Below are 13333 nucleotides of genomic sequence, written 5' to 3' on the forward strand. Positions count from 1 at the left end.
TTTTGTTAATGAAATGTGTTATACATTCCAGATAGGCAGCCTAGACTCCTAAAAATTTATGCTAAGATTCATGATAAGCAGTTTTATGGGCTGGCATATCTGCATCACTCCTTTTCTGTTGATCCATGCACTCATCCAATCATGTCAGCTTTTGGGCGCTGTTGCATGTTTGTACATCCTTGAAAAGTCCTGAATTCAGGGGGTTGCCTTTAAAACTTCTTGAATTTTAAAAAAGTTGGTTTTATCCTTGAAAGATCTTTGAATTTTTTTAAAGCAGCAACCCTTACATGTTTTGACAAGTACGTTTTTTTCTTCATATAATGTTGTACCTATTTATGCAGTGACAAGTAAAGTAATTTATGGAAAAGGTGCAATTTCCATATAAAAAAATAAGTTCTTAAAAATAAGCCTAGGTATACAAGAGGTTACTGAATGACTGGTTAATTTTATGATCATTTGTCTGTTTCAGATCTGGCAGGGCAGTGGTAACAAAATCACATTCACCAACTCCTTCAAAATGAAGCTGTCTGTCATTTTTGGTATTCTTCAGATGTTGGTTGGGGTGATGCTTAGCATCATTAACCACATGTAAGCATTATTTAAGGTTAACTTACCGCATAGTCAGTAGTTTTCCTATAGTATGTGCAGTTTTATATTTTTGATATGACAAAATGTTACATATCACTTTGTGATTCTGATTGATTCAGATAAGTCCATGATTTTTTTTTAATGTTGTATTCATTTTACTGATTGGCTGGGATTGTGGGAAAACTTTTAACCCTTCCTTCTGGAAGTTTTTTTTTTATTATGAAGATCTTGGTGGCCATTTTTTGACTCGAGTCATGAAGAGGAATTTGGGGGGAAATGGTCCTGTTTGTCAGAATATGGTCAATTTACCCCCCACAGGGGCTCGTTATGTCATGTATAACATATCTTCATATAAAAAATGTCATAAAACCCAAGACAAGAACAATAAGTTATTGCTTATTTGATAGCGTGCATGTAGGGTGGGGGTGGAGGGGGCTGTATACCTGTAGCATGGAATCCACCCTATATACAAGTGTGGTTTAAATGTTAACTTATAGAAAGAAATAATCTTACCTCTGTTAACAGAAGACTGTGGACATAAACCAAAATAAATAAACTCACCTGTGTTCACAAAAGAATGTGGACATAAACCAGTCTCCCAACTGACACAACTTTATTTACATATTAAATATATGATGCAGTTCCAGCTCAAGATTAAATTTAATTTTCTCTGCTGTAGTCCACCATTTCAATCAAATAATGCACATACTTGGTCACAAATACATTACAGTAAATATCAGAATTTCTGCATCCAGTAATCTTCCTATCTCATGAATATCGCAACAGTGTAATGTTTACAGTGTAAAGTTTAGTTGTGAAAGTGACACTTCAGGGTAAACATGGTTCATCTGCTGAACTCTAACTGGTACTGAATTCAGCAATGTGATATCACACGCATTTGACATTCTGTATTGAAAAATGATTTTGTTTGTGCAAAATGTTTTGTCTATTCTGAAGGACACTTGTTCCTAGATTTGTAATTTATAAAAAAGTAAAATCTACTTTTAAACATTAATACTAGTTCAACTTCATTCAGAATTTTTTGTATGGATAGTAAATGAAAGTTGTAGTGTCTCAGTCAGAATGAACAAAATTATTCATTCTTCTGTCTCTCTAAATGAATTGTCCTGAAATAAAAACGTAAAAATAATCTTGTTGAATAATGTCCAGCTTTTTCTCACCAAGAAAGTAACTATCCTCAGTATGTGATAAACTTGATACATGGAATCCTTTCCCTTGGTAACTATGCACAGTGGGGTTCAAAGACATATACTTCAGCATAAGTCAGGACACAAGTTACTGAGGTACCTCCAAAAATTAAGAAAGGAATGGACATCAGCAGTGAGAATAGGGGTGGGGAGAGGGAGAGGTTAAATGGTTGAATATTCATTTTATAATTATGTTGGAATAATTGTCAGTAAACAGCCTTTTTTGAATCAGTTTTTATGCTTTTACTTTCATTTTCAACAGCCTCTGAAAGATCATTAAACTCAACGAAGTTTCAGCATGCATCACATGTATACCAGTGAAGTGTGATACCAGGAATAACATCTTGTTAATTCAAAACTTTTTTCATGTGAATGTGGATACATTTTGGTATTAGTGTTGATTCAGAACAGAACAAGATTTTTTTAAAAAAAACAATAGGGGCATTTACTGAAGAGACAACAAAGTCAGAACTTGAATTTTACTTGAACTCTTACTTGGGTAGGATTTGCATGCCTTTTAACTTCTTTTATATTTCATCCCTCTTGCATGACCTGGTACAAAAGATGCAATTAACATGGCAATACAAAGCTGAACTACTTTTAATTGATTGTAATACTGCAACTAACTTTTCCAGAAGTTGGAGATAAAACAGAGTCAGCTCTTAATTAGGTTCTTGCGATATTTGCTTGTGGCACAATACAAGAAAGCATATCATGTTTATGATTACACAGAAACTGAACTAAAAGATAAAAGTGAAACATGAATTTCACTTGACAAAACTCATTGTTTTAGTATTTATTAAAGTATTGCCACTACTAGACATAACTAACAATGTAATTGATTGATATTTTGTTTTAGTTTGTTATTTACAGTTTTTCGTATTTATCATATATGTTGGGACACTGTGTTTTTAGTCGTAAGATGTGGGACACCATTTAAATCATTTGAAAATTATACGTCGGAAAATGCACAACAACTGAAATTTTATTTTAAAAACATAAAACTGTGTACTTGAGATTAAACTCGTTGATCCACTTCAGTAGCATCTCATCAACACAACCCTTCTGCACACATACGATCAATTTTTTCGGTACATTAATATTTTTTTTAGCTTTCTTGGTTTTTTAGAGGCAACACATCACCTGAAGCAGAAACTACAAGGACTAAAGTCATAATTTAAAAAGAAATCTGCCTTTGTCTTGCTAATTCTCACACTTTTGACCCCCATCTTATCGTCAGTCCATCCGGGAATGCGATCAAAGTGCATTAGAGTTTCATCCATGTTAATGATCATATTGTCAGCAAAATGATCTGTTTCACCTCTGACCTTCATACATTCGTCATGTGATTTTATTTTCTCCAAACCATCTGGGTGACACTGGCTCATTGATGATCGCGCACGTAGCACTATATTGTGTCCCTTTAAAAAAAAATCCATTGTTTCAAATTTTTTTCAAAATTTCTGTGAAGATGGTGAAAATGAAAAAAAGTTTCCATGTCTCGGTCATCTTTGTAACTTTGCAGTAATCTTTGTATTGATATCCTTTAAAAAAAATAAACATCTTCAGAGTCCAAAGTCGACTTCCGATGTTGGCTTGCTTTGTAATAAAAATAACATTTGTCTTTGATGTCCTGTCAGTAAGTTCAAAGAAGAAGTTTACTGCTGGCTGCTGGCTTCCAGTTGTGTTTATTTATTACCAGGGCTTCTGTGTGCTTGGCATCTGTAGCTATAATTAATTCATAGGAGCATTGATGTCTGCAGGTAAATAGTAATGATACTTTTGTAACCTGTGCTAGTGAAAAGATTGTTACTTGCACTCAAATGAATGTGTTTTCAAGTATTGATTTTTTTTTGGTAAGATACTGTCATACTGTAGACCTAGATATAATTCAGTCTTGGTTATTTTGCACTTAACACCATGTCATGCATGAATGGCAGTTGTCTTCAATATATCAGTTGATTATTTCTCTCTTATTGGAACTGCTCCGGTGGCCTAGTGGTTAGAGCGTCCGCCTTGGATGCAGGAGGTCAGGGGTTTGATCCTCGGCCAAGTCATACCAAAGCCTTAAAAAAATGGTACTAGCAGCTGCCTTCCTTGGCGCTCAGCGTTAAGAGGTTAGTGTTAGGACTGGTCAGCCTGGTGTCAGGATAATGTGATTGGGTGGGATGTCATGCTACATGTCTGTGGCATGATGCACCAGTGCTAGACATCACTATAAACTGTCACACTGCAGACATTGTAGCGATATGACTGAAAAATTGTTAAAGCTACATTAAAAATCCAAATCACACACACACCCTCTCATTGGCGAAATCATTTGCTTGTCATCTGGCCTTTATGAATCCATTACGAGTTTATTTTCACAAATATTCTGATCAACACTTGATTATCAACATCCATGCACGAAACACTATATTTGAGTCACTTTAAAATTTGTTCCATTGTTTCAATTTATTTTCAGAATTCCCGTTAATACCAGTGAAAAAGATGCTTCCATATCTCATCTTTGTATATTTAATAAACAAATTGGCTCACTTCAGAGAATCCATAGTCAGATAAATACATCCTCAGTAATTTTCCAGACCTTGAATCTACAAATCTGTAACCTCAGGGACTGGAAAATTACTCAGGATTTTAGTTTTTTTTCAGCCCTTGAATCTACACAAGGGTTCCTCCAACTCTAGCATTAGAGATAAAAACAACAATAAAGAAAGATTAAAACACAGGACAGATTTATTCAATAATTTCTCATAATAAAAAAAATCTACACCCTTTTACAGATTCAAATTTTATGTACAGAAATATACCAGTAGATAAAACCATAGCGAATATATCTTGATTATTTAAACAAGTTCACAATTTACTTAAACTAAGCCTGAGTGTTAAAAATATGATGTGGGCAAATTATGTTGTTTGAAATAAATTTTGAATTTCAGAATCAAAATTTTGGTTCCAAAATTCATGTGTAGAAAATTTTTCTGCTTATGAGAACTTGTAGTTTAAAGTCTGTGTTCCAAATTATTCTTCAAAATTTGATACATGAAATTTTCCTTTTTCAAACATTTCCTCTCGCATTTTTCCTGACTTAATCTTTTTCTCATATCATTATTCTAGGGCTTAAGCTTGACCAGTCCTTTCCTCTATCCTTTTTCCATCTGCCCCCTTATCTTCCTACCCTTATCTGTCCCCAACTTGGAACAACAATGCTGTTTATATACAAGTTTGGCACATGTCAGCATTCTGGTAAACAAAGCATGGATTGGTGGGCATTGCAATCGTTTGGCCAATCCAAATCGACCATGCTGATGGAACATGACCTCACAACAGCAATTCACACAACTCCATGCTTTAATTCTTCTAATTTAATGTAATATTAGACAGTATCATCAGTCATGACAAACATACCCAAATATATGATCTTTATCTTCGAATGTTCGTGCAGTTAATTTAATTTTAAAATCTAATATTGTTTTACAAACTATACGAATGGGTAACGAGTATTTCAATGTATGAGGGGATATCTCAAAATGGCTATGCTCGACTACAACGTGTTGTGACTAAAATCAGCGTTCAGCGTACATGAAGTAGTGGCATAGCAATATCAATGTTTCATTTACAAGTTTTGATTATGATTTTACTCATGTTCAAGAAATAGGTCCCTATTGGGGTATTTTTTATAAGAAAAAATGGGATCCACACCTACCTCGATGTCATAATTAAAGTCACAAGTCATTTGTGTATACTGAAACAAGGAAGCAGTGTAATATTTAAGACTACAGATAAGACAATAGATGTATTTACTATTCTTGACTACAGATGAAACATATTTGTATTATTTTAGACTGCAGATGAGATATATATATTATTTTAGACTGCAGATGAGATATATGTATTATTTTAGACTGTAGATGAGTGTATATACATACATACATGCATACATACATACATATACACACACACACACACACACACACACACACACACACGTCCAACTCTTGAGACAAACTTAAATTTGGTCAATCGAATTCAAATTTGCAAGGTACTAGCCAATGGGCAAATCCACAAAATTGAGAGAGGCATTCAAGATGTATGAAATTTTCTTGCTGAAGGTACATCTCATGAGATTTCCTTCACAGGCATATGTTTGGAAATAAAAGGCACTCATCTCTAACAATTGACTTCGTTCAAAGCATGGTTATGTTAGGAAAATGTAACACTCACAGGTGGCATTTATGATATACTGTTTACTTAATAATTACAGGAGATTCAATACATACTGCTTGGCAAACAATTAAATGGACAAAAATAAGTGTCCTGAAATCATTTTTAAAAGTCAGATTATCAAATATTTTGATGCCTGTTGCAGAGTTGAAAGTGACTATATGATAATTGTTAAATAAATGGATAAATAAATGTTCACAAATCCTAAAATTTTTTTGTATAAACAGACCATTACAAAACTCTTTCTCTCTCTCTCTCTCTCTCAAAAATATAGCTATATCTAAAATCTTTTCTACCTATCCCATTATCTGTCTATATACATGTACATGTGTGCTTTGTTCTTCCAACTATGTCTTCATTCCAACTATTTCTGATCTACATTTCTATCAACATGTATTATTTACATATAATTTCAGAGACAGAAAGGAAACAAAAGTGTCAATATATATATATATATATATATATATATATATATATATATATATATATATATATATATATATATCTGTGTGTGTGATTTCCTTGAAATATACCATATTTTGTCTTATTGTTTTACTGATGTTGGAATATTATGTTTGGGGAAGCTCAAAGTTTTCAGGGGCAAGTTATAAAATGTGTAAATCCCAGGTGTATTTATTAGTTTTGACTGCAGATAGGACAGTAGATATATGCATTATTTTAGACACAAGATGAGACAATAAATGTGTATTATTTTAGACACAAGATGAGAAAATAAATATGTGTATTTTTTGATACTATGGATGAGACAAAAGATATATGTATTTAATGTTTCCTTTGAAATTAACATTTTACTTTTCCTCTTCACAGCCAAAGAATAGACAGTTCCATTCATTACAAAATTGATAAATTTGATTTTTATTTCTTCTCCAAATACTATTGCAGCCATTTCAGGAGATGGTTGAACATCATTTGTGAATTTTTCCCACAACTGCTGTTCCTGGGTTGTTTGTTCGGCTACCTGGTTGCAATTATATTCTTCAAATGGGTGGTTTACACTGCTGAATGTACACAGTGTGCTCCCTCTCTGTTGATTCGTGAGTATTGTTTTATTTAGAATACAACTGTGATTTCATTGATGTAAGTGTTCAAATATTACCCCAAAAATACAAACGGCATACAAGCAAAAACTACGAAAAAATGATCATTACTGAAAAATCTGGATAATTGGTTCATCTGTGTTTTATTTGGATCCACGTTTCATCTTTGAATTAGTGAAATTAGTCAGGGAACCAGACTAACTTTACAGCAGCACCCCAGGCACTTTAAACTGCATCTATTTGTTCATGCAAAGCGTCTGCATGATCAAAACTGTTGATTATAGAATTTTTTAAAATGGCATCCAGAAATCAATGCATGTTTAAAAAGAAAGGGAAAATAAGCTTCTAGAAAAGTGTTAATAATCAACACAGAAGAATAAAAAGGAGTAAAAGCTGGAAAGGACACAACAACATTTATTGGACATCATGTGCCAATTTGAGTATGTCTCATGGTGGGAGATATGATTGTTGTCATCATGTGAAATGGAAAAGAATTTCCAAGAATTATGTCAGGTTAAGAGATAGCAACAAGCCATTGAGTTGCATAGGGTTTGGAACTAAAGTTTGTGCAACTGTACTAGTGGTAAATAAAGTCTACGTGTACTTTACAAACTTTTCAGTTGAACATGTTTATCGTCGATGCATCAAAATTTTAATTATGTTTTACAATAGTTACACCTTGATGAAAACTGGTCAATCTTAAGGAAAAAAAACATCAACTGCCTTACTGAGATGGACTCATGAGGGTTGGCAGGTCTGACATTGCTGTGCAGAGATCTTCAGGGACAGTGTACAGTTTATGAAGTATATGTTCACCAACCATACCAACATTCTGATCATGCTAGTATTGGCCACACTATATGAGTCTACTTTTATGGGCAGATTTTGCATATGATTACAATGTATGGACATATGGTCTACTATTTTTGTTTGTTCTTCTAAACTCGAGTATCTACCAGGACTATAGGACTCTGCAAAAGTAGGACATTGTATTGTATTAATAATAAGTATAATTGTGTATAGTCTAAATGTCAGGTGTGATAACACCTTAATGCAAGAACAGTTATGCAGAATGAATATTAACGAGTATTTTTGATGCAGCTTACAACACAATTTATGTTTCAGGCTAAGCTGATAAAAATGACTTTTGGTATATGTATTATGACTCTCTGGTCTTAAATTAAGTTGTTGTTGTTGTAGTAGTAGGGTTTACCACCATGTTTCAGCACACAATAGGCTATACATGGCGGCCAGTATCAATGGTGGAGGAAGAACCCTGGAAAACCCTGGAAAGAACCACCGACCCACGAGAAGCTACTGGCAAGCTTTCTTACATACCCACATTAGCCAAATCTGAAACTCGAACCCACACAGACAGAGGTGAGATAGTAGTGATCCGTAACGGAGAGCACTTTAGACCACTTGGTCACTCGGGGCCCCTCTTAAATTAAATAATAGAAAAGAGAAGAAAAAAACAATAAATTTGGTAAAATTCAACAATTTATTTCCCTGGAATATGAAGTGAAAAATTAAAAACATCTTGCAGTATGGTGAATTAAATCCCAAACAGTTTTAAACACAAGTCCAAATGTATGAAGTTTCAATTGAATTCCAGTGATATGCCAAATAAATTCCAATATTGAATGTGTTGATATGCTTGTACTTTCAATTATGCTAATGTGCCTATGGCCTGGAATGTGGTAATGTATTGACATTATTTTGATGTATCACAATAATATGATCTAAAATGTCCTTGTCTGAATTCACTATAACTTTAAGTTAATGTTTTAGTCCAAGAGTATTATTGAGCACTGTATAATTGCAGGGAATAATAATTTGAATAAATAAATCCATCCAAATTATAACAGTGAACACAACAATAAGACTGACTCTGCTTCAGATGTTAAGGCAAGAATGAGTAATTTTTCAAGTCAACAACATTATATACAAAGCTAAGACACGATAATAGAGCCAGGATGTAGGTCAGCTTCCTCCCTAAAATATTCAAAGTTGTCAAGTTTAGGAATCTCCAAGTGAAAAACTAATATCCTATATTCACCTAGAATATTTTATTTACATTAATAATGATTTGAATATTTAATGCATTTTCACAGATAAATATTAGGTATGTATTATGTTGTTTACAGAAAAATATCATTGGTCAGCTTTACCATGAACTTGATTTTGGACAAAGGTCAAATACAGAATACAGATATGCATAACATACAGTTATTAAGGAAAGTTGACAAACAATACCATTTTAAATATGACATGGAAATGTACGTAAGGGTCAAGCATATTCTGTTATATACATTGATGTGTATATAGAATTAACTTGGAAGTTGTATAGAGTTGACAAGTGTTAAGAAGGATCTTGGAAAAGTAGATGTACATACTCATGTAGAACATGTACCTAAATGTAGATATTATGCACCTAGATCTGCCATCACATGATGTGCTAGCTGGTTTGCTTGAAGAAATTCGTTGAACCTGATCATCTTCATGTGCATTAGAAAATAGACACTGGTACACACAGTGAGTTCTTGGTTGGGTACTGTGAATTTTTACACAGTGAAAATGGTGAGAGTTATATGTAAAGGTTAGGCAATGGATCTGTCTAAATATCTATTGTCAGCTCACAGGTTTGAATATGGCCAGTAATATGAAAATGACATAATGATAATAATAATAAATATGACATCATCATCATCATCATCATAATAATAATAATAGTTTTTCTCATAAAAAGGTAGTCTTTGCTTTCATTGAGAACACAAATAAAGAGCAAACAATATTCAGACTATATTCACTTTGGAAAAAGGTGTAGCCATGTATTTGCTTTTTTGCTTAACGATGGCAATTTTGTCCATTGTCATTATGTAGTTTTTGATCCATTTTCTTTATTTAGCAAAAACCAAACAAATAGAAACCAATTATTATATATTTTCAGTGAATTCGTGAGCTATTTAATGCAGGAGTTGATGAAAAGAAGCAGAAGAAAAGAAAAGAAGTTATCTTCAAGTGATCACTGTGTGCTTTTTCTTTTGTTTCTGTGATTGCTTTTTATGTGCTCGATGATAGGTAATAGGCAACTGTATGAAATGAATGAGTCCCAAATTCAGAATTGTGATCTTTTAAACAATATAAATTGACTAGTTTTGGTGAAAATGCACATTATTTGCTTTTCCTTTCTTCTATATTTCCTTTGAATTTTCTAATACATATCATTGTCTCTTCATAGATTTCATCAATATGTTCCTCGTAAAATATGACGCTCCAAAAAATGAAACAATTGCATATCAGTGTACAGCCAGTGTGACTTCAAATCAAATAGGATGTAATTCCCAGACCTTGTTCTATCCCGGTCAGGTTTGTATAAGCATTTGTAATATTTACTTTTCATGTTTCTCATGTGTGATTACTACAACTGTATGGGCTTACAAAAAGTAATAGAAAAGAGTGAGAAGCAACAAGCTTTGTAAAAATCAACAAATAATTTATTTTCCTAGAATACAAAGTGAAAATGTAAAAAAGAAATTGCAATATTGTGAATTAAATCCCAAATAATCCTAGAATGACTAACACAAGTCCTAATGAATAAAGGTCAGAATAAACTTTAGTGGTATTCCAAATAATTTCTAATGCTGAAGGTGTTGCTGTGCCTGTAGTGGCCGGTAGTCTCTAATGTACCAGTGGCCTGAATTGTGTGGATGTGCCAATAGTCTTTTGTTAACACAGAGTAATATACATACATGCCAACCATTATGCTTTTGGGGTAATCATTTTAAAAAAATGATCACCAAATTACGTCTTACACTAGACTATATGGATTATGCCTTTTTTAGTACAGTAAAAAATAAAATAAAGCCATAAAATGTTTTTTTTTCTTCATTTTTATTATCGTCTCTTTAATTTCACTCATAAATTTGAGAATATTCTTAAAAAGGTGACTGCTTTGTAAGAATACTGCAAGCAATATTTATAGCAACTGTATATGACCCATTTCTAAGAAAACAGAAGGGTTTCTTCATATGTGAACCTTGCCTCACAGATTCATTTCATTGATAAATTAGTTAGTTAGTGACACAGTCTGTACTTTTAAAGAACACAGCAGCAGATTTTAAAAATTGATACAAACAAATAACCCTTGCGAAGGCCTAAAGTTCATTTCTAGAAAAACCTTAGTATTAATCAGAAGGTCTGTTACTGAAATTATGATAAAGAATATGGTAAACACAGTGTCCTCGACTCGGATCAAGATAAATATGTTTACATCTATTGATAATGATGTTAGTATTTAAACTCACTCTCACAGAAAATATTAGCTATGAATTAGTTGTTTATAGAACTTAAAAAATGATTTTGGCCAGGTAAAGAATGAACTGGATTTTGGAAAGTGTGAACTACAGGATACAATTTTACAATAGTTTAATGTTTGGGATATAAAAAATTTGGATAGATTTTCTAAGCCCCACACTTGGCATGGTCATTATGCAGTTCATTGTGTGACACACTTTCCAGCCCATTTCATCTTGGGGTTAGGATCATAGCAATAGAAAACGTTTGTTAATGATTTGTTTAAAGTTATTACAATTGCATATAGTTCCTAAATCACTTATTGAATTCTTTTCATATTTATGATGATTCATTATGACGCTAACATACCTGCCATAGCACAGATTGTCATGAAAAATATAATTTTTTACTCCAAACACCAACCCCTACCTCCACATGATCATGTTTCATAAAAACATGATTTTCAGTAATCTTATGGGAAAACAGTGAGCACCACAATACATTTCTGACGCATGTAGTCTGTACAAACAGTCCTGCTTAGAACCTATGTAAAACTGTCCTTGGGACAGTTTATACAGCTGATCATCATGGTGGAAGTTAAAAAGTAATGTGGCCAGAGATAAACAACCATAATTTCAGATTACTTAAAATGCTGTGAATTGCTAGGATGATAGTATTTCAGGTTCTTCGAACACTGCTGATTTGCATAGGTACAGTACATCAAGTGGAACAACCCAGTTTGTTTGAGTTAGGTACAGTCACAGAGATGCATATAGAAGAAAAACAAAAATATTACACATCATTACCTGGAATGATCAGGCCATCATTATTATAGATTATTGGCAAGCTGGTCATCAGTGGCAAATACGTAACCAGATCACATTACATTAGGATAACTTTCCTTACTACCTCTGATTTTAGCCCTTCTGGAAAGATCTTTATATAATAAAGACCAATGGAAGCACACCTTATAGGTTAACTCCCCATCTACCTGCTAGGTGGCTACCAGTAATTCGAATTTAAACCAGGTTTCTTTTACTTTTACTGCCTAATGCTAAAATGTCCTTCAGGCAATCCAGTTTAATTGTATAAATTTGTAACTTAAATTTAATAAGTCACATTTCTTTTCTCAGGGGAAGGTGTTCTTTTTCAGTGGTACAGAAAGTCAGAATGTTGTTTTATTTGGTACATACAAGTTTTGTAAAATCCATTGAATTTATAGATATTTATGCAGTTATTGTACCATTCATTATCTTGAAGTGATTTCATTCGGTAAATTTGTTGGTTTGTTCCTTTACATCAGTATAGAGATGACAGCCAAGTGTGAGAAGTGTAAGCAATTTAAGATTAGGGAGGAGGGAAATGAGATTTGTTTTTATATACAATTGCTAGTTGGCACGCACATGTAATGTTTTTGCACTTTGGTACGAAAATACTGGGTCCAGTGTTTAGAAAAAGCAGCTCTGGGGCCACAAAAATTGGCACATTTAACCACACCACAAGTTTGATTTGCTTTTTAGACTCATGACAGATCTCAAGATACCCTTTCCACCCCTCATGCCGTTGCAGAAATAGCAACATAACATACAGTATTAATGAATACAATAGAATTGTTGATTAGTCTCATGGGTATGTTGAGATACCCTCTCCATCCCCCCATGCAGATGCAGAAACACTGCCAGTATTTACTATAACCATTAATACAGCAGAAAGTACAGGCAAATCCAATCAAGCCTTGGAATTGCATTTGATTAATATGACTCAAAAAGGATTTGTTGTCGATATATCAATGAGTAGATATGGCATTGATATATTATTTATATCCCCACTGGGGATAAGCCTAGGATTCTGCCAGTGAGGTGTGATGGCTCATGAAAAATATGATCATGCCAATGAGGTATGAAGACATGAAGACTGTTTCCCTATCTGTGCATGAAAATATTAAGAAAGAAGCTGGAA

The 13333-nt window shown here is 33.3% G+C and overlaps 1 protein-coding gene across 2 annotated transcripts in view; it reads left to right on the plus strand.

The window, feature by feature from the left end:
* LOC149803563 (V-type proton ATPase 116 kDa subunit a 1-like) overlaps positions 1–13333 on the plus strand; it is a 121771-nt gene that overhangs the window by 61877 nt on the left and 46561 nt on the right. For both annotated transcript variants that reach the window (XM_089953294.1, XM_089953296.1), the window contains exons 15-17: positions 470–588; positions 6924–7075; positions 10320–10447. In XM_089953294.1, coding sequence (XP_089809420.1) covers positions 470–588; positions 6924–7075; positions 10320–10447 — 399 coding nt within the window. The remainder of the gene's footprint in view (positions 1–469; positions 589–6923; positions 7076–10319; positions 10448–13333) is intronic.

Source organism: Sinohyriopsis cumingii, chromosome 3, assembly GCF_028554795.1.
Source record: "Sinohyriopsis cumingii isolate HCF-2022 chromosome 3, ASM2855479v2, whole genome shotgun sequence".
Taxonomy (NCBI): Eukaryota; Metazoa; Mollusca; class Bivalvia; order Unionida; family Unionidae; genus Sinohyriopsis; species Sinohyriopsis cumingii.